General features: G+C 43.8%; 1 protein-coding gene across 1 annotated transcript; it reads left to right on the top strand.

Moving 5' to 3' along the window:
• Window positions 1-1,572: 1,572 nt before the first annotated feature.
• On the top strand, window positions 1,573-2,514 carry LOC141126763 (olfactory receptor 11L1-like). Its single transcript, XM_073612748.1, has one exon. It carries the CDS (start codon window positions 1,573-1,575, stop codon window positions 2,512-2,514), a length of 942 nt encoding a protein of 313 aa, XP_073468849.1.
• The last annotated feature ends 19,925 nt before the right edge of the window (window positions 2,515-22,439 follow it).

Raw genomic sequence — 22,439 nt, 5'->3', positions numbered from 1 at the left:
GCAGCCAAATCCATCCTCACCACCAGAGGCTCTTGTGAAAACCTGCTGGCTCTTAGATTCCGCTCCCTGGGGAATCTTACGCTCTAGCTCCCTGTTTGGTCTGTGTCGGTGTTCAGGTGGAGCTGCTTTCCCGAACCACCCAGAGCTCCATCCGCAGCAGTCAGCCGAAGGGTCCACAACCTTAGCGGTGTGCTCCTAACCCCAGAGGTGTGCATCTCTCACCTGACCTCAGGTGACCTGACAACTATGTTATAAATGTGATGGTGAGGGAAAAGACTGAGCTAAAATTAATCAAATAGGTGAACACAAGCTGCTGACCCTCAAACGTACAAAGTTCAAAATGGATACTATAGTGACAGTGTAGCGCTACTAGAAAGTGTAAATAAATCACAAAATATAGACTAAATAACAAATCTAATAAAACCAAAAAGCAATATATATTGGCTAGACTGGATATGACCCAGTGAGTGTGTGAGAAAAAATGTCCACAAAAGTGTCAAATGGTGTATCCCTCTGATGAAGGTAGTCCCAATCGTAGAAAAATAGTGTAAGGCTTGTCTGTAGTCAATAGCAATGAAACTCAAGAGGTAAATGGGTACTCTTACCAGCTGTGATGGACCCCAGATGTCATACGACAGAGGGGTCAGACAGGCTTAGGATCTTATGCTGTATTCATCAGATGTTACTCAGGAACTGGACACAGATGGGTGGAACCGGTTCAAGGTGATATCCTCAGCTCCTGGTCCGTGAAGGCTCCAAGTACTCCCCTGCCAGATGGCCATCTCAAAAGTTGTTCCGTGAAGGCTCCAGGGAATAATCAATACAAACAATATAATAAAAGTGATTTTTATTATATTGGTGTTTACCATTTGACCTTTTATTATTAATAAACCTAATTGGTTTTGACCTGCACCATTGGAGTTCTTCTCCTTTCTTTTGCTTTCATATGATTATTCCCTGGAGCCTTCACAGAACAACTTTGGAGACGGCCATCTGGCAGGGGAGTACTTGGAGCCTTCATGGACCAGGAGCTGAGGATATCACCTTGAACTGGTTCCACCCATCTGTGTCCAGTACCTGAGTAACATCGGATGAATACAGCATAAGATCCTAAGCCTGTCTGACCCCTCTGTCGTATGACATCTGGGGTCCATCACAGCTGGCAAGAGTACCCATTTACCTCTTGAGTTTCGTTGCTATTGACTACAGACAAGCTTTACACTATTTTTCCATGATTGGGACTACCTTCACCAGAGGGATACCCCATTTGACACTTTTGTGGACATTTTTCTCACACACTCACTGGGTCATATCCAGTCTAGCCAATATATATAGCTTTTTGGTTTTATTAGATTTGTTATTTAGTCTATATTTTGTGATTTATGTACACTTTCTAGTAGCGCTACACTGTCACTATAGTAACTATGTTATAAAGATGAGAGAAAATAACTACATGATTAAAGCCTACTGCTTTACCATGAAAAATTAGCTTTAGCACCAAAAACCAGAAGTCATAGGGCAGATTTATTGATCTTCAAATTATTGTATGTTATGTGATTGTCTCCTCCACAGATGGTGTATCCCGAGAACTGCACAGCCATCTATGAAATTCTGCTCACCAGATTTAAAGCTTTTGAAGGCTTCAGGATCCCAATGTTTGTTCTGTTTCTGATCATTTACCTTTTGATTTGCTGGGAAAATGTATTGATCATTTATATTATCTTTAGTAGCGCTCATCTCAAGGCACCAATGTTTTTCATAATTCAGAGCATGTGCATATATGATCTGCTGAGCATTTCAAATATTGTTCCAAAATTCCTAAATGACGTTCTTCATGAGAGACCGACTTTCACTGTCACTGGCTGCATTGTACAAGGTCAGATGTACGGGACCGCAGGAGATGTTGGGTGCTTTCACTATGCTCTAATGTCCTATGATCGATACTTGGCTGTTTGCCATCCATTGCGCTATTCTTCCTTTGTGAATAATGATATCTATCTTCGGGCAGTCATTGCATTTTGGATTATTTCGGCCTCGTTTACAGGTGTTATATCTGGTTTACAAAGTCAGTTACGATTTTGTGGCCATAACACAATTCACCATTTCTTCTGTGACTGTTCTCTATTCATGGACCTGGCCACCTCCGATACAACACACATCCGCCTCTTTATTACTTTAGTAAGCTTGTTCATAATATTGGTCACAATTTTGTCTGTTTTTGTAACATATGTTTTTATAATTAAAACAGTTCTTAAAATTCCCTCATCCTCCGGCAGGAAGAAGACCTTCTCTACGTGTAGCTCCCACCTCCTTGTGTTCTCCATGCAGTACGGTCTCTCTTTTGGTGTCTATGTGTTGCCAGCCAAAGTAGTAACACCGCAGCTCACCAACACTTTTGCATTCATATTCTTTTTCTGGACCCCCTTAGTGAACCCACTGATCTATACATTCAACAATAAAGAGTTCCGTTCAGAATGCCTGAAAAAGATTAGGAGAGTGGATGAGATATTTTGACATTTTCCTTTGAACCAAGCAGATCTATGTTTTTTGCCAACTTAAAGTTGAACTTCACACTGGCATAAAAGGCATGCACTAATGCAGCTCTACATATATTAATTATATCATTGCATGCATTTTTTAAATGTAAGCAGTTTAAGTACCAGAATTTGACCTGAAATCAGCCTATTGCAAACCCTTTACAGTTTACAGTGTGTATTAGCAGAGCAGTGGATGGTGTCAGTAGGGCAAAGATTGGTGTCAGAAGGGCAGTGGATGGTGTGAGTAGTTTTTTTTTATTATTATTTTTTAATGATTTTTTACAAAATTATTTTTCCTTTTCTACAATTTTTGTATGGGACTTTGGTGAAATATCAAAGGTCTAAACAGACCCCTGAAGTCTCACTTTTGGGACAGATAATGAAACTAAGGACAGAGACTCTGTGGCCTGCAGTAAACATAGTTTACTATGTTTCAGTTAAGAATGAAGACATGAGCAATCAGTACAAATCACTCACTGTGTTCATTCAGAAAAGGATGGGGCCGGTTAATGAAATATTTACCAGCCCCTTTCCCGCTCCTGAGGGGAGAGGAGGGAAGCTGGGAGCACTGCAGGGGGGGAGACAGGAAGCGGGGGGGGGTCGGCAACACACTGTGTGATTAGAGTCACCTGTGTGCATGCCTATGGCGATAGAGAAGCTCATCATTCTTCTGCTTCTCCTTTCACTATCCAGTCACAGGCTGGGGATGGGATAAGACGTGAAAAAAAAAATTGGGTCTCCCACCCTGCCAGACAGGTCTGTTGTGTGGCAGAGCTGTTTAATCTCAAGAACGGATGAATAGAAATACAAATCCTTGAAATTCAAAATATAGCTCTGAGATACTGTACTGTATGTATCATATCTGTGTATTTTGATGTTTGGTATTTCAGTAATAAAAAAACATAACTGACTACAGAACACATATGTAAGAATATTAAATACATCCCTAAATCTTTACAAACTAATTCAATCAGGAACAGCTTATATTCCAAATATCTGAGAAGATGGAAACTGTAGCCACAAAATGTTGGATTTGCATGGTTCTCTTCGAAATACAATATATGGAATGATAGTGATGAAACACTTGAGGGAGAGTTTTTCATTTCAATAATTTGTTCTATTGAACTTCGGAGTTTTAGACCCTTAACAATGTTGAGGAAAATCGGTTGTTGTGCAGAATTTCACAGTCTAGTGGTATTCAGTTTAGCAGCTAGCAGGGGATAAGTTACAATCATTCTGGATGAAGGGGGGAAATGGTAATTTCCTAAATGTAGTAGAGCATTAGGGATAGGCCGAACACAACCACCTGTTCGGTTCGCAGCCGAACTCCCGAACAGGGGAAAAGTTCAAACCTGAACGGCGAAACCCTTTGAAGTCTATGGGAGCCAAACAGGAAAAATCAAAAGTGCCAATTTTGAAGGCTTATACAGTGCCTTGCAAAGTTATTCACCCCCCTTGGCATTTTTCGTGTTTTGTTGCCTCACAACCTGGAATTAACATGGATTGTTTGAGGATTTGCATCATTTAATTTACAGAACATGGCCACAACTTTGAATTTTTTTTTTTTTATTGTGAAGCAAACAACAAATAGGACAAAATAACTGAAAAAGTCAATATGCATAACTATTCACCCCCCTAAAGTCAATACCTTGTAGAGCCACCTTTTGTGGCTGTCACAGCTCCAAGTCACTTTGGATAAGTCTCTATAAACTTGCCACATCTTACCACTGGGTTTTTCGCCCATTCCTCCTTGCAAATCTGCTCCAGCTCCTTCAAGTTGGATGGTTTGCATTTGTGAACAGCAATCTTTAAGTCTGACCACAGATTTTCTATTGGATTGAGGTCTGGGCTTTGACTAGGCCATTCCAACACATTTACAGGTTTCCCCTTAAACCACTCAAGTGTTGCTTTAGCAGTGTGTTTGGGGTCATTGTCCTGCTGGAAGGTAAACCTCCGTCCTAGCCTCAAATCACACACAGAGTGGTACAGGTTTTGCTCATGAATATCCCTGTATTTAGCACCATCCATCTTTCCCTCAACTCTGACCAGTTTCCCAGTCCTGACTGCTGAAAAAGATCCCCACAGCATGATGCTGCCACCACCATGTTTCACTGTGGGGATGGTGTTCTTTGGGTCATGTGATGTGTTGGGTTTGCTCCAGATAGCGTTTTCTTTGATGGCCAAAAAGTTCAATTTTAGTCTCATCAGACCAGAGCACCTTCCTCCATACATTTTGGGAGTCTCCCACATGCCTTTTTACAAACTCAAAACGTGCCATTTTGTTTTTTGCTGAAAGTAATGGCTTTCTTCTGGCCACTCTGCCATAAAGCCCAACTCTATGGAGCGTACGGCTTATTGTCGTCCTATGTACAGATACTCCAGTCTCTGCTGTGGAACTCTGCAGCTCCTCCAGGGTTACCTTAGATCTCTGTGCTGCCTCTCTGATTAGTGCCCTCCTTGCTCGGTCTGTGAGTTTTGGTGTGCGGCCGTCTCTTGGCAGGTTTGCTGGTGTAAAATATATATAGAAAAACCAAGCGCTGAAATGGAAATAAATAAGATATGATTCAAAAAAATGTGATTAGAAAATGTGATTACCAAAATTGAAAAAAATTGTGATTGAAACAATAAATTAAGTTGTGATTGAAACAATAAATTAAGCTGCTATCAATTAAAATGGTCAGAGGCCATGCTTATATGCAGAGAATTATAGTATAAAATTGAAGCGCTCTAATTAGTTATCAATCCTTGCACATTACACTTCATCTCATATATAAATAAATAGTGTAATCGATGAAGGTGCTTGCAGTGTATAAAATTCATTAAACCGCCGTACTACTAGATCAATAAAAATTGTTGCACTCTACCAATTCATTCATGCACGGCTTACTCCATATATATAATAAGGTGAAAAAATATATATTATAATAGATGCAAAGTGTTAAAAATACATACAAATTCCCTGTGGTAAAAATCAATAGTGCCAGTATAAATATTCAATGGTGCTAGTGTGAAAAAACATGCAAATATCAATAAAAATTAGCAATAGACCAATTGTGTAAGGTGCTACTTTCAATTAAATTATTAGAATGAGCCAAAAGTCCTTTAGGGGAAAAAAGGAAAAACAATGAAAGTGATAAGGTGATCAAGTAATCAGCCCAGTAATCCATCCATCATTGAAAATGAGGGGTTAAACTCTATAGTACTTATTATTATATTATTATTATTATACAGTATTTATATAGCGCCAACAGTTTACGTAGCGCTTTACAACTTGAGGGTAGACAGTACAAATACAATACACTTTGATACAGTAGGAATCAGAGGGCCCTGCTCCTTAGAGCTTACAATCTAAGAGGGAAGGTCAAGAGATACAAGAGGTAATAACTGTGGGTGATGTGCTGATTGAGAAGATAAATGTACAGTTGTTAGGTGGGGGCCAGATAGGCTTCTCTGAAGAGATGAGTTTTCAGGGATCGTCTGAAAGTGGATAAAGTAGGAGGATATCGGATGGATTGGGGTAGAGCATTCCAGAGGATGGGGGAGGCTCTGGAGAAGTCCTGAAGGCGAGCATGGGATGAGGTGACAAGGGAGTTTGAGAGCAGGAGGTCTTGGGAGGAGCGAAGAGAACGATTAGGTTGGTATTTTGTGACTAGGTTAGAGATGTAGCTGGGGGCCAGGTTGTGGATGGCTTTGTAAGTTATAGTTAGTATCTTGAATTTAAGTCTGTGACTGAGTGGCAACCAATGGAGGGATTGGCAGAGGGGTGTAGCAGACGCTGAGCGGTTTGTGAGGTGGATGAGCCTGGCAGCAGCGTTCATGACGGACTGAAGTGGGGATAGCCTATTTAGAGGTAAGCCAATGAGGAGGGAGTTGCAGTAGTCGAGGTGGGAGATGACCAGGGAGTGGATTAGAAGCTTTGTGGTGACATTGGTTAGGAAGGGGCGTATCTTGGAGATGTTGCGGAGATTGAGGCGGCAAGCTTTGGATAGTAAAAAGAATAAATAATGATATTTGAAGCGCTTCACAATGTGCATGAAAATGAATATATAAGAATAAATATAAATAGTCAAATAAATCCAGCGGTGAGTAAAAATTCCTAAAAAATCCAGCAATCAAAATAGTGTAAAATTATAAAAAATTAGTGACACCAAATGTGTAAAAAATTCACATAAAAAATCCACATAAAAATAAATATATAGGGATGTATTCAGAAGGTTCAATTATACAGGTGTAGAATCCTGATTGGTATAGAGCTTTTGATCACTAGCAAAGCTGTTTAAAAACACTTGCTTAATTAAGGTGCTCATTGATCTTTATAGTACCAATGTGTTTTTTGCTTCTATTCACAACCAATGTGAGAATCATAAACAGGCAGATAAGAGAAAAAAACAATCATTGTGCAATAGTTAGGATACCAAGGTACACAGGCAAACTTCAATCCACTCACGTGTGCCTTATAATGATAAGGCATATATGCAGGTTTTACTATAGCAGTCAGCCGCCTTAGACAGGAGCAGATTCAGTGCAGTACACTGTGTGAAACTGCTGATCTGCACAGAGCGTCCTTGGCTCCTCCCATGTTGCGGAGATTGAGGCAGCAAGCTTTGGATAGTGATAGAATGTGGGGTCGAAAGGTTAGTTGAGAGTCCAGGATTACACCTAGGACCTTGGCGTGGGCAGATGGGTTGATAGTTGAGCCGTTGATATTGACAGGGAAATCAGGGGAAGTGGCACCTGAGGGAGGAAATATCATGAGCTCGGTTTTGGATAGGTTGAGTTTGAGGAAGTGATGTGACATCCAGGCTGATATGTCTGCTAGTAAGTTCTTAATGTGTGGGGAGACAGACGGAGAGAGCTGGGGGGTGGAGAGAAACATTTGGGTGTCATCAGCGTAGAGATGATATTTAAAGCCGTGGGAGGCAGTCAACTGACCCAAGGAGGTGGTGTAGATTGAGAAAAGGAGAGGTCCAAGAACAGAACCTTGGGGGACCCCAACGGAAAAAAGAAGAGGAGAGGAGGCAGTAGAGTTGTAAGTGACACCGAAGGAGCGGTGGGATAGGTAGGATGAGAACCAGCGAAGAGTACAGTCGCGGAGACCAAAGGAGTGGAGTTTTTTGAGGAGGAGGGGGTGGTCCACTGTGTCAAAGGCAGCAGAGAAATCCAGGAGAAGTAGTACAGAATAGTGTCCATTGGCTTTAGCCATTAGTAGGTCATTTGAGAGTTTAAGGAGAGCAGTTTCCGTGGAGTGTTGAGGGCGAAAACCGGACTGAAGGGGATCAAGAAGTTTATTCATGGTCAGATGGTCGCTTAGTCGGTTGTAGACCAGTCTTTCAAGAAGTTTGGAGGAGAAGGAGAGTAAGGAGATGGGACGTAAGTTGTTGAGATTGGTGGGATTCAGTGAAGGCTTTTTTAGTATGGGGGTGACTAGCGCATGTTTTAGAGAGTTTGAGAAGATGCCACAAGAGAGGGAGAGGTTGAAAATGTGAGTTAGAGAGTGTAGAATCGAGTCAGAGGGTGAGCGTAGCATTTGCGAGGGAACAGGATCCAGGGGGCAATTGGTTAGATGAGTGCTAGATAAAAGTTTAGCAACCTCAGTAATAGTAGCAGGGTTGAATGAGGGAAGTAATGATTGTGTCTGTGGACATGGGGTGTTGCATGGGGGAGGTTTTTGCGCATTGGTGATCTCCTCATGAATTGTATCAATCTTAGTTTTAGTGATTGGCAATCTCCTGGGCAGTGAGTGAGTTGGTGGGTGGAGGCAGTGGAGGACAGAGTAGCGTGTTGAAGGTAGAGAAGAGTTGACGTGGACTGGATGAGAAGGTGTTAATGAGTGTGATAAAGTAGGTCTGTTTGGCAGTGTGAAGGCAGGAGTAGTATTTTAGGAGGGCAGATTTATATTGTGTGAGGTCTTCCTGGGTCTTAGTCTTATGCCACAGGCGCTCAAGAGCGCGGCTACGTTTTCTGAGACTTCTGGTGTCATCTGTTTGCCAGGGTTGTAGCAGTCGGGGCCTAATTCTGCATGTAGTGAGGGGGGCAAGCTTGTCTAGGGAGGAAGACAGTGAGCTGTTGTAGATGAAAGTAGCTAGGTCGGGGCTGGACAGAGGTGAGATTTTGTCATAGAGGTGATCAGTAGCAGACTAGAGAAGAGAAGGGTTGAGGTGGTGAAGGTTTCTACGTGTAACTGTTAGGCGGTTGGAGGGAGAAGAGGTGGAAGACAGGGAGAGAGCAAAACTAATAAGGTAGTGATCAGAGAGTGGGATCTGATTGTTGGAAAGGTTGCACGGAGTGCACAGATAGGAGAAGACAAGGTCAAGGGCGTTGCCGTTGGAGTGGGTAGGAGCCTGTATCCATTGCTTCAGGTCAAGCGATGAGGTTAGACTGAGAAGTTTAGAAGTAATAGTAGTGTTAGTGTTAACAGGGATGTTGAAGTCCCCAAGAATAATTGTGGGGATTTCAGAAGAGTGAAAGTAGGGTAGCCAGGCAGAGAAGTCATCAAGAAAGGCTGATACTGGTCCAGGGGGCTGGTAGATGACAGCAATTCTTAGAGAAATGGGAGAGAATAGACAAATGCAATGTGCCTCAAAAGAGGAGAGAGTCAGAGAGGGAGGTGGGTGAAGTACATGATAGGTGCTGCATGGGGCTAGAAGGATTCCCACTCCACCTCCCTTCCGTCCACTTGGTCTGGGGGAGTGAGTCCAGAGAAGGCCCCCATGGGAGAGGGAAGCAGGAGAAATAGTATCCGATTCATGAAGCCAGGTTTCAGTAATGGCAAGTAGGTTACAGGAATTTGTGATAAAGAGGTCATGAAGGGCGGTGAGTTAGTTGCAGACAGAACGTGCATTCCACAGGGCACAGGAAAAGGGGGGGCTGGTTTTGGAAAGAGGAATAGAGACCAAGTTCTGTGTGTTGCAGCTCCTGCCAGAGGGTGTAGGGGGATGGGAACGTTGGGCAAAGACAGATGATGGTGGCCCAGGGTTTGGGGATATGTCAAGAGAGATTAGGAGAAGCAGGAGGGTGAGGGAGGTAATGTGGGAATGTGATTTATGTGAAGGGGCATGTCTCAGAGTACTGGAGGTTTTATCAGTATACGGATGTAGAATGAGCAAGAGCTGGTAGGAGCAGTAATAGGGAGAGGACAGAAGTCAGGGTGATATGTATAAGCAGGCGGGTGGAGAGGGGTGGTGAAGGTAAGAGAGTTTGAGGAGAGAGGACAGGAGTGTCAGAAGCAGTGGTAGAGAGCGCATGTTACAGAGTGGAAGGAGAGCTTATTAGAGAGACAGGGTCACCTGCAGTCTGTTAGGTGCTTTCCAGTGCAGATTGCTGTATTTGTTTGCGTCATGCGATCGCTGAAGTGCAGAGATTGAAGTGCATATCACTTGTAGAAAGAATCACTTAGAGATAGAAGCCTTAAGGATAGAAGCCATTGCAATGTGCTCCCCCAGCAATGTGCTCACCCCTTAAGGATGCTCAAATTTATACTGTTATAAGGGTGGGGTTGAAGTTCATTAATTAATCATGAGTGACTATAAGAATGCCTAACAATCAAAGTGGACTTTTTGCTTCTAAAGTCAGAATAGCAAGAGGCCATAGGCCAAGATAAGATCAACACATAAAACTTAGGTAAGACAGTCCAGAGCAACAAATAACAACATCATGGTTGTGCACACAGGGCAACAGATAGAGAAGGCCACATACCAAAGACACACACACAGAGACAGCAGCAAATCCCAATTTCATTTAACGGTGGAAGATGTGGTTGAGCTGACACATACCAAGACACACACACAGAGACAGCAGCAAATCCCAATTTCATTTAACGGTGGAAAATGTGGTTGAGCTGACACATACCTGTAAAGTAGGGATGAGCTTCGTGTTCGAGTCGAACCCATGTTCGACTCGAACATCGGCTGTTCGATCGTTCGCCGAATTGCGAACGTTATGGGCCGTTCGCGCTAAATTCGTGTGGCGCGTCACGGCCCATAATTCACTGCGGCATCGCAGTGCATTGCTGGCTGATGATTGGCCAAGCATGCACTATGACCCGCATGCTTGGCCAATCACAGCGCTGTCAGTAGAGAGAGCTGTAATTGGCCAAAGCCAGGGTGGCTTTGGCCAATTATGGCTCAGGGGATTTAGTACACACCCCACACTATATAAGGCCGCCTGCACGGCGGCCCTGTGTAGTGTGTGTTCCGGTGTGCTGAGAGATAGAGAGAGAGAGAGACAGTGTCATTTGATTTGAGTTAGATAGATTAGGCAGAACAGTCAGTCAGTTAGCTGCACTTACAGTGTATTGTGTATATATATGCATCCCAGGTGTTGCATATATATATATATACACTGTATTCAGTTTAGCTAGATCCGTTCCTGTTATCTTCTATCTAGACTATTTACATTTAATGCAGTGCGTCCTGCTCACAGTGTTCAGCTAGATCCGTTCCTGTTATCTTCCTACTGACAGGCAGGCTTGTCTGGTTACAGTATATAAAGCTACTTGAAGAAAATTACAGGTGTTCTATCCCAGCTTAGTGCAGCTACAGGCCATTAGTATGTCTGGAAGGCCAAGAAGGAGAGGCAGACAGTCACAAGCCAATAAGAGAGGGCAAGCAGGCTCTGTGTCTAGTGCTGGTCGTGGAGACGGTGCATCCTCATCAGCACGTGGCCATGGGACACGCTTGGCCTTTTTTTCGGCAGCTGGCCATGTTGAGCCGCAACATGCGGAAGACTTGGTCGAGTGGATGACCAAGCCGTCCTCATCCTCCTCATCCTCTCTCACCCATGCCCAGGGTGCTTTGTCTGGCAAAGCAGCGGCCTCTTCCCTCAGCTCAATGTCATCAGTGACTCCTTCCCTAGCTCCACCATGTCCTCATGAGGATTCCCTCGAACTGTTTGACCACAGTGTTGGGTACATGCTCCAGGAGGATGCCCAGCGTTTGGAAGGCTCTGATGACGATACTGAGCTCGATGAAGGCAGTAACATGAGCGCGGACAGAGGGGGTGCCCAAGAAGGACAGCAATCTGGCAGTCATGCTCCCCCTGCTGCAGCATACTGCCAGGTTTGCTCCAGTGATGAGGAGGGAGGGGATGATGAGGCCACTGACTCAACGTGGGTGCCTGATAGGAGAGAGGAGGAGGAGGAGGAGGAGGAGGAGGAGGAGGCGGCAGCACATCACCAACGAGGCAGGATGCCCTCCAGGGGCCAGCCTAAGGGCAGCACATTGACTGCATCACACCCCAAAGCTCCACATGTGCAGGGCGCTGCAGTCTCTGCGCGTTATTCAAAAAGTTCTTTGGTGTGGGCCTTTTTTGAGACGAGTGCATCAGATCGCACCGCTGCTATTTGCAACATATGTCTCAAGCGTATCTCGCGTGGCCAAAACATCTCCCGCTTGGGTACCACATGCTTGACCAGACATATGTTGACCTGCCATGCAGTTCGTTGGCAAGCGTATCTAAAAGACCCACACCAAAGAACAAAGAGGATCTCTCCTTGCTCCTCATCAGCTGAGATTTCCAACCCCACTAGACCTTCAGTCCTCTCTGAGACCTGCAGTGAGAGGAATGAAGGTGTAGAATTAGGTGTGTCACAGCCAAGTACTTGTGGGCAATCTGCTTTTGGTACACCGACGTCAGATTGTACCAGGCAAATTTCCCTGCCCCAGCTGCTGCACCGCCGAAAGAAGTTTGCTCCCAGCCATCCACATGCCCAGCGGTTGAATGCTAGCTTGGCAAAATTGCTAGCACTTCAACTGCTGCCTTTTCAGTTGGTAGACTCTGCCCCCTTCCGTGAGTTTGTGGAATGTGCGGTTCCTCAGTGGCAGGTACCCAAACGCCACTTTTTCTCACGGAAGGCGATTCCGGCTCTCTACCGGCATGTGGAAGGCAATGTCCATGCCTCGCTGGACAGGGCGGTCAGCGGTAAGGTGCATATTACCGCTGACTCATGGTCCAGCAGGCATGGACAGGGACGTTACCTAAGTTTCACGGCGCATTGGGTGACTCTGCTGGCAGCTGGGAAGGATGCAGGACAAGGTGCAGTAGTGTTGGAGGTTGTTCCGCCACCACGCCTCCAAAATGCTGATTGTGACACACCTCTCTCCTCCACCCCCTCCTCTTCTTCTTCCTCCATGGCCTCTTCCTCGGAACCAGCGGTGCTCCGTAGGCGTTCAAGGGGCTACGCAAGTACGCAGGCCAAAAGATGCCATGCGGTGCTTGAGCTGGTGTGCTTGGGGGACAGGAGCCACACTGGGGCAGAGGTTCTGTCAGCTCTGCAGGGGCAGGTTCAGAGGTGGTTGACGCCACGCCAACTTAAGGCAGGAATGGTGGTTTGCGACAATGGCACCAACCTCCTCTCTGCCCTCCGACAGGGACAAATGACCCATGTGCCCTGTTTGGCTCACGTCCTTAACTTGGTGGTGCAGCGGTTCTTGGGCAGGTACCCGGGCTTACAGGATGTCCTGAGGCAGGCCAGGAAAGTCTGTGTGCATTTCCGCCGGTCATATAATGCCAGTGCTCGGCTGACGGACCTCCAAAAGGAGTTTAACCTGCCCAAGAACCGCCTAATCTGTGACATGCCCACCAGGTGGAACTCAACGTTGGCCATGCTGCAGCGGCTGCACACGCAGCAGAGGGCCATAAATGAGTACCTGTGCGACTATGGCACCAGGACAGGGTCAGGGGAGCTTGGTTTTTTTTCCCCACGCCAGTGGGCCATGATCAGGGATGCATGCACTGTCCTGTCACCATTCGAGGAGGCCACGAGGATGGTGAGCAGTGACAGTGCATGCATCAGTGACACTGTCCCCCTTGTCCACCTGTTGGAGCACACGCTGCGTGGAATAATGGACAGGGCACTTGAGGCAGAACAGAGGCAGGAAGAGGAGGACTTCCTTAGCTCTCAAGGCCCCCTTTATCCAGACAGTGTTCCTGCGTGCCCGCCGATCACACAGGAAGAGGACGAGGAGGAAGAGGAGGAGGAGGAAGATTGTGTCAGTATGGAGGTGGAGCCTGGCACTCAGCATCAGCAGCAGTCTTTAAGGGATCAGTCCCAAGAAACACATGGACTTGTACGTGGCTGGGAGGAGGTGGCTGCGGACCATGTCGTTCTTAGTGACCCAGAGGACTCCGGACCGAATGCCTCAGCAAACCTACGCTGCATGGCCTCCCTGATCCTGCAAAGCCTGCGTAAGGATCCTCGTATTCGTGGTATCAAGGAGAAGGACCAATACTGGCTGGCAACCCTCCTTGATCCACGTTACAAGGGTAAGGTTGCGGACCTTATCTTGCCATCGCAGAGGGAGCAGAGGATGAAACATCTTCGGGAGGCCTTGCAGAAAGGTCTGTGCAACGCGTTCCCAGAGACTGGGAGGTTACAAACTCCTGTTTCTGGACAACGTGTTGCTGAGGCTTCGGTCAGTCAAAGAAGGAGCGGTGGAGAAGGTGGCCGTCTGACCGATGCGTTCAGACAATTTTTTGGTCCGCAGCCCCAAGGTATGATCGGTTCCAGCAACCATCGCCAGCGTCTGTTTTACATGGTGCAGGAATACCTAGGGGCAAGATCAGACTTGGACACCTTTCCCACCGAAAATCCTCTGGGTTACTGGGTCTTGAGGATGGATCACTGGCCAGAGCTTGCACAGTATGCAATTGAGCTACTGGCCTGTCCTGCATCCAGCGTTCTTTCGGAACGCACATTCAGTGCTGCTGGAGGCGTGGTAACCGATCACAGGGTGCGTCTGTCCACCGACTCGGTCGATCGGCTGACCTTCATAAAAATGAATGAGTCTTGGATCACCACCAGCTACCAAGCACCTGATGCTGATGTAACCGAATAATTTTTTTTGAAATCTCAGATCCCTTCAAAGACTGCCTATGCTGATGCTGAGTGACTATCCCTGAGTAATTATCCTCTTCCTCCTCAATCATCACGCTGATAGCTTGTAAGAACATTTTTGGTTCTGGGCGCCACCACCAGTGCCTAAGGCACAATTTTTCAGCCCCTGTTTAACAGGGGCGTGTAATTACAATTTTTGATGTAATACTTTGCAGCAGGGCTCGTTCCTGCGTTCCAACTAGAGTGTCTGTGAGGGGTTGCAGTGTTGTGGCACCAGCACCAGTGCCTAAGGCCCAATTTTTCTGCCCCTGTCTAACAGGGGCGTGTAATTACAATTTTTGATGCAATACTTTGCAGCAGGGCTCGTTCCTGCGTTCCAACTAGAGTGTCTGTGAGGGGTTGCAGTGTTGTGGCACCAGTGCCTAAGGCCCAATTTTTCTGCCCCTGTCTAACAGGGGCGTGTAATTACAATTTTTGAAGCAATAATTTGCAGCAGGGCTCGTTCCTGCGTTCCAACTAGAGTGTCTGTGAGGGGTTGCAGTGTTGTGGCACCAGCACCAGTGCCTAAGGCCTAATTTTTCAGCTCCTGTTCAACAGGGGCATGTAATTACAATTCTTGATCTAATATTTCACAGCAGGGCCCTGTGAGGGCTTACAGTGTTGTGGCCACAGCAACACCTAAGGCCCAAATTTCTGCTGAGTATATAGGGCAGGACCCTACTTTCAAACATCTAACTTACAAACGACTCCTACTTGCAAACGGAAGGAGACAACAGGAAGTGAGATGAAATCTACCCCTAGGAAGGGAAATTCTCTCCTGTAAGAGTTAATATGGGAAAACAAGTTCTCCTTTCCACTGATGCTTTCCAATCCTTGTTCCACAAAAAAACCCAAATTTTCAAAAAACATTTTTCATTGGGACAAAAAAGTGAGGTGAAATCTTCTGAAGAGGAGGAAAGACAGCAAAACAAATGTCACAGGGGTGATAACCCTTCCCTATGTTTTCCAAAAAGCTTAGAAAAGATTTTTTGGCTGGAGCTAAACACGTTAAAAATGTTCAAAATTACAAACAGATTCTACTTAACAACAAACCTACAGTCCCTGTCTTGTTTGCACCGCCTGTATACTGCTGTTCAGAGTATATAGGGCCTGGTGGCCCCACACCTTTCCTTATTTTAATTTGGGTGCGGGGTTCCCCTTAATATCCATACAAGACCCAAAGGGACTGGTAATGGACTGGGGGGTACCCATGCCGTTTGTCTCACTGATTTTCATCCATATTGCCATGACCCGACATGACATTAAACCCGCAAGCAGTTTTAAATGAGATTTTTTCCTTTAAAAATGACATTTGGTGCAGGGACTGTTCTAAACATGGGAAACACGCGTCACTTTACAGGCATACTATAGACACCCCCCAGGTACGATATTTAAAGGAATATTTCACTTTTTTTTTTTTTACTTTAAGCATCATTAAAATCACTGCTCCCGAAAAAACGGCCGTTTTTAAAAGTTTTTTTTGCATTGATACATGTCCCCTGGGGTAGGACCCGGGTCCCCAAACCCTTTTTAGGACAATACCATGCAAATTAGCCTTTAAAATGAGCACTTTTGATTTCGAACGTTCGAGTCCCATAGACGTCAATGGGGTTCTAACGTTCGTGCGAACTTTCGGTCCGTTCGCGGGTTCTGGTGCGAACCGAACCGGGGGGTGTTCGGCTCATCCCTACTGTAAAGAGACAGAGAAGGAATGATCAGGTGAGGCAGAACTTAAAGCAGAGACTGAAGTGCATATCACTTGTAGAAAGAATCACTTAGAGATAGAAGCCTTAAGGATAGAAGCCATTGCAATGTGCTCTCATCCTGTTCATAGCTTGAGTTATTAAAAATCAAAAAACACTTTTTCCAGATGAGTAATAGTGATCATAAGTTGAGCTTTGATTCAATGTGTGTTCTCAGCATGCGATAGATATATGCAAGATAAGCAGAGAAAAAATACCATTGCGCAGTGAACTTAATCAATAAGAGCTAAAGTTTAAACAGCACAATGATACACTTACAAACGTCCGATACGTTCAAGCTTTAGAGGCATAGGGATTGCAGTCAGCCGCTGTGACCAATACTCTATCAGAGAGCCGTTGCTGTGAAACAGATGTATCCAACAGCAGTGATCGTCACTGGCTCCTCCAAAATATGAATATGAATATATGAATATTTATACTGGCACTATTGATTTTTACAGCAGGGAATTTGTATGTATTTTTAACACTTTGCATCTATTATAATATATATTTTTTCACCTTTTTATATATATGGAGTAAGCCGTGCATGAATGAATTGGTAGAGTGCAGCAATTTTTATTGATGTAGTAGTACGGCGGTTTAATGAATTTTATACACTGCAAGCACCTTCATTGATTAAACTATTTATTTATATATGAGATGAAGTGTAATGTGCTAGGATTGATAACTAATTAGAGCACTTCAATTTTATACTATAATTCTCTGCATAAAAGGTTTGCTGTTGTGCCATGTTCTTTCCATTTGGTTATGATAGATTTGATGGTGCTCCTAGGGATCATCAAAGATTTGGATATTTTTTTATAACCTCACCCTGATTTGTACTTCTCAACAACATTGTCCCTTACTTGTTTGGAGAGTTCCTTGGTCTTCATGGCAGTGTTTAGTTAGTGGTGGCTCTTGCTTAGGTGTTGCAGCCTCTGGGGCCTTTCAAAAAGGTGTGTATATGTAATGACAGATCATGGGACACTTAGCTTGCACACAGGTGGACATCATTTCACTAATTATGGGACTTTTGAAGGTAATTGGTTGCACCAGAGTGAATACATACGCACATGCCAATTATCAGTTTTTTATTTCTGAAAAATAGTTTTATGTAGATATTTTTCTAGTTTTACTTCCCCAACTTAGACTATTGTGTTCTGATCCACCACATATAATTCAGATAAAAAAAACACTGAACTATAGACTGTAATGTAACAAAATAGGTAAAAAGCCAAGGGGGTGAATACTTTTGCAAGGCACTGTATGCAAGTAATTGGCCATAAAAGGAGTTTGGGAGTCTGGGTACTGCCCTGGGGAACATGTATCAATGGAAAAATATTTTAAAAAAAACAATCGTTTTTTCAGGAGCAGTGATTTTAATGATGCTTAAATTGCAACAATAACAATGAAAAATTCCTATAAATATAGTGCCTGGGGGTCCCCTTAGTTTGCCTGTAAAGCAGCACATCTGTAGCATGTAAAGAACAGGCTGCAGCAAAAATGAAATTTCTAAAGAAAAAAACGAACCAAATCCCATTTAAAAAGAGGTCTCCTTTTGCTCTCTTTTTCCTCTTGTCTATTTTTTCTTTTTTTTTTTCCTGCTTTCTTTTCTCTCATCTATTGTGCTGGTCTTTAGGTTTTTTTTCCTTTTATATGATTTTGGGTCGCATGTGCTAGTAACATTGTTTTGGCGCAACTCTTGGTATGTACCAGGGTTGCCTATATGTGAGTTCTATAAACAAGATGATACCTTTCTTTGATACATTTATGTTACTATAAGTTACAGCCTTACCACTTTATGGGTTTTCACATTTTATTTTAGTGGTACATCCTTTATAATGTGACTGTTGTTTTACTATAATAAAGAGATTAAACCCTCAATGAACTACACATTTGTATTTTGTACTTTCATATTTGGCACTGCGAGGCCCATATGTTGTTGTTAAACTTCTGCTTTACCATAAATAAATACAAACTATTGAAAAATAAATTAACTCATTAATTAATTGACACGCAGTTGCAATTGCCAGCACCTGGCTTTTGAAAAACGGCGTGGGGTCCCCCCCTAGTCCATACCAGACCCTTCGGCTTCCTAAGGGGGCACTCACTGAACAGGAGGAGCCTGGAGCACTGACAGGGGACCTATATAAAAAAAAAAATGACAGGGGACCCCAGAATAAAAGTATTGGGGCTGCTCTGTGTAAAACCATTGCACAGAGCAGATAAGTATGACCATGGGCATCTGCAAGGGGTCAATCACCTCCTTGGAATCAGGGATCGGCAAGATGTCCGCACATGGACACTGGTGTCCATGAGCGGCCCTTGCAGGGTCCGCCGCGGCCGCCGTGGGCTTTTTTTCTGAGTCTGCTGCTCTCTGACTCACTGAGACCATCCTTCCCTCACCCCGATGCGGTGCCTCGGGCCTCGGCCGCTCAGCTCCAGTCCCTCCTGTGTACTGTGCAGAGAGAGATGTAGATCCTCAAGTGGAGTGGTGGTGGCATCCTGCCTGTGTGTGGAGAGATCTGTGGGACTGTCTGGGGGAGGGAATGTGCTGTGCAGTGGCCACCCAGCATGGGAGAGAGAACCTGAGAACAGGCAGGCAGCCTAAGCCGAGGAGGAGGAAGCAAGGAGGACTTGTGAAAAAAAAAAAAAAATATATATATATATATATATATATATATATATATATATATATATATATATATATATATATAAAATATTCTTTGCAGGGGAAGAGGCTAGAGAGCCTGGAGTGTGGTACTGCAGGAAAACCTGGGGATTATATTCTATATAAAGGTGAACAAAAGGTAAGAGTAAGAAGACTAAGTAAAGGGGGATCTATTCTAGGGGGGACCGGCCCTGGCCTGGCCTGCTCTAAAGGGGGATCTATATGGGGGGCCCTAGCTTGGCCTGACCTGCTCTAAAGGGGGGTCTATAAGGGGGACCCTGGCCTGGACTGCTCTAAAGGGGGATCCTGGCCTGGACTGCTCTAAAGTGGGATCTATATGGGGGACCCTGGCCCTGACTGCTCTAAAGAGGGATCTATGGGGGACCATGGCCTGGTATGCTCTAAAGTGGGATCTATGGGGGACCTGCCCCGGCTTGCTCTAAAGGGGATCTATATGGGGGACCCTGCATCAGGTTTCGCAAACCGTTGCATGCCTGCGCTTTATGTGATAATGACTAATCCCCTCCCCTTCATGACATTGTCGAAAAGGGGCAGAGCATGGGTGACCTTAAAATGATGCCCCCCCCCTGAAAAAAATTCTGTGGATGCCCATGAATATGACATATTTATTATTTTAAAGGCAAGAAAAAAGCAAACCTTTAATATTACTTGAAGACTCCATAGACTCCCTAAGCTTGATATTTGCTTTGTATGCCACTAGACAAAACCTTTCTATGGCCCTTGTAGATTAATGTTACCATTGCCAGTCATGTCCCCTCTGCTTAGCATAAAAAGAAATAGGAAATTGGTGTTCTTTCTTAAAACTCCATTAGGGTCCTTTTACATGAGCTGTGTCCAGTCCATTCAGCAGCGGATCCATGAACAGATCCTCTTCTAAATTGTAACAGAACGGAACTGACATCTGACCAGTTCGGGGTTTTTTTTCTGCATTGTGACAGTGGACTTTTCTGGACCCATATTCAATTCATAAATAAAAACAGTTAGTTCATATCAGGCTACCATCACATTTAGAACCAGAAAAACAGAGAAGGATGCGATCCTTTTCCATTTAAAAAAAAACAAAACAATATCTCAATTTGCCACTACAAACCAAAAAAATACATATAGATGAGTCAATAAAGTCCCACCCACCAATGTGTGGAAACGTGATCTTAACACAAATTAATATTCCTCCACTTCTTATCTGACAGTGTTTTCCACCACTTGTGCCACTCCAATGCACTCTCCGCGATATGTTGACCCCCTAATTAACTGTCCTCTCATTCTGGGAGGACATCATAGGACATCCTCCCATTCTTGTTGTGCATATGTTCCTGGGGGGCACGCAACACGACGATCAGCGGTGCCAATCATTGCCAACCAGTGCTGCCCATCAGTGGCACCTATCATAGCTGCCTATCTGTGCCACCTATCAGTGCCGCCCATAAGTGCTGCCTATTAGTGCCCATTATTGCTGCATATTAGTGCCTCCTCATCAGTGCCCATCAGTGCAGCATATCAGTGCCCGTCAGTGCAGTCTCATTAGCGCACATCTTTGAAGAAGAAAAATTACTTTTTTTGACATTTTATAACAGAAACTAAGAAAAAAAAATGTTTTCAACATTTTTGGTCTTTTATTGTTTGTTTAGCAAAAAATATGAAACTCAGCGGTGATTAAATACCACCAAAAGAAAGCTCTCAAGAAAATAATAAAAATTTTGCTTGGGTACAGCGTTGCATGACCGCGCAATTGTCATTCAATGTGCAAAGCTGAAAATTTGCAAGGACAGGAAGGGGGTGAAAGTGCCCTGTAGGCAAGTGGTCAAAGGTGAGTTTAAAGGCACTTAATCCAAAAGATTAGATTTGCTCTCCAGATTGAAGTGTATCCATCACTCTACTCCATCTCTACTCCATCTCCAGTAATGTTGTTTGTGGCTCTCAATGGATTAAGCAATGCACACCAGAAAAAGATTCTCATAGTGTAGTGAAAAAATGTATATATGTGGAAATATACAACCACCACCAAACCTGCGCAAATATAATAGTATTAATAATAATAAGAGCAGCTCGTTGTATGTATATGAATTAAGATACAGGAAAATTAATTAAATATTAATTAATTAGAACCGCGCTCCCTCAAAGTATTAATGTGCAAATGCTTGTAAATGCATAAACCAAAATAAACAAACACAATCAAACATGTGGTGTAATAATTATGTATAACGTTCACAAAGTGTATAAACAAAATAAATAATCAGAGTGAATAATCGGTGATCAAAAAATTCAAAAATTAAAGATCAAAAATTCAATTCACGTGAGTCTTCTGATTCTTGGTGTACAAGAAGGAATAGATCTTCCAACACCATCACCTACCACACAGCCTGCTCACCAGAATCCCATAACACCCATTACAGGTAGTCATATGCGCCTATGGATAATGCCCATCAAGGATCCTCACAGCCACAGCTCCGGTCCAAGCGGATGATCAATCAGGATCCCGTGGAACCTGTTCAGGTACTCATAAACGCTTGTGATGGAACTTGATATAGAGATTTTCATAACCACAGTATCAATCCAAACAGGCATCCAAAGATTAGTAAAGAATAAAGAAAAAAAGGGCTTCCATGATGAAGTCTATCACAGTTTATTCCATTATTTAGATGTTCATTGATACAAGTGCATAAATTTCTTTTAGTGCGTCCCACATATTGCAACCCGCAAGGGCATAAGATAGGTTACATGGGTAGATTTGCATGTAATACATTTCTCAATTTTATATTCACTCCCTCTTCTGAATGATGTAAAATTCAGTACCTTTCTATCATTTTTCCTCGTCAGTTTACATGCTTTACATTTTTTACAATAATAAAACCCTGTTAAATCCAAAAAAGTGCCAACTTGCTTTGGGGGGTTCAACACATTAGGAGGTAATCTGTTCCTTAAATTGGGTGCACATCGATAAATAAACCTAGGACGGTTAGGCAACAGTTTTGACAATGTTCTATCTCTCAATAATAGTGGCCAGTGTTTCATAACTATCTTCTGTAGACTTTTGTAATCTCGACTAAAGTTAGTCAAAAAGGCTATAAAATCTATATCTGATTTCTTTTTGGGTTTATCCCCCAAAAGTGATCTTCTATCTATCTCCATCACTTGTGATTGAATGGACCTAAGATCCTAATCTCAATAACCTTTTTCTTTGAATTTATTAACCACAACATCAGACTTATGTAAATAATCGGACATATTGTCACAATTACGCCTGATTCTCATAAGTTGACCCTTAGGAATCCCACCCAACCACCTAGGATGATGGCAACTGGCTGTGGGGATGTAACTGTTTTTATCAGTGCCCTTGAAATAGGTCTTGGTTTGAATGCCCCCATTTGCCTTCACCAAGACCAAATCAAGGAAACTGATTTCATATAAATCCCAGTTTCCTATGAATTTTAGTCCATAACAGGTATTATTGATGTTACTCAGAAATGTTTCCAGTGTTTCCACTGTGCCATTCCAAAGGATGACGATGTCATCAATGTACCTTTTATATAGAAATATTTCAGGTATGGGAACTCCAAATATGCTGTGTTCTTCCCAGTGGCTCATTAGTATATTTG

The sequence above is a fragment of the Aquarana catesbeiana genome, linkage group LG01 (genome assembly GCF_042186555.1).
Source record: "Aquarana catesbeiana isolate 2022-GZ linkage group LG01, ASM4218655v1, whole genome shotgun sequence".
Taxonomy (NCBI): Eukaryota; Metazoa; Chordata; class Amphibia; order Anura; family Ranidae; genus Aquarana; species Aquarana catesbeiana.
This window is presented reverse-complemented; position numbering and strand designations above follow the sequence as displayed.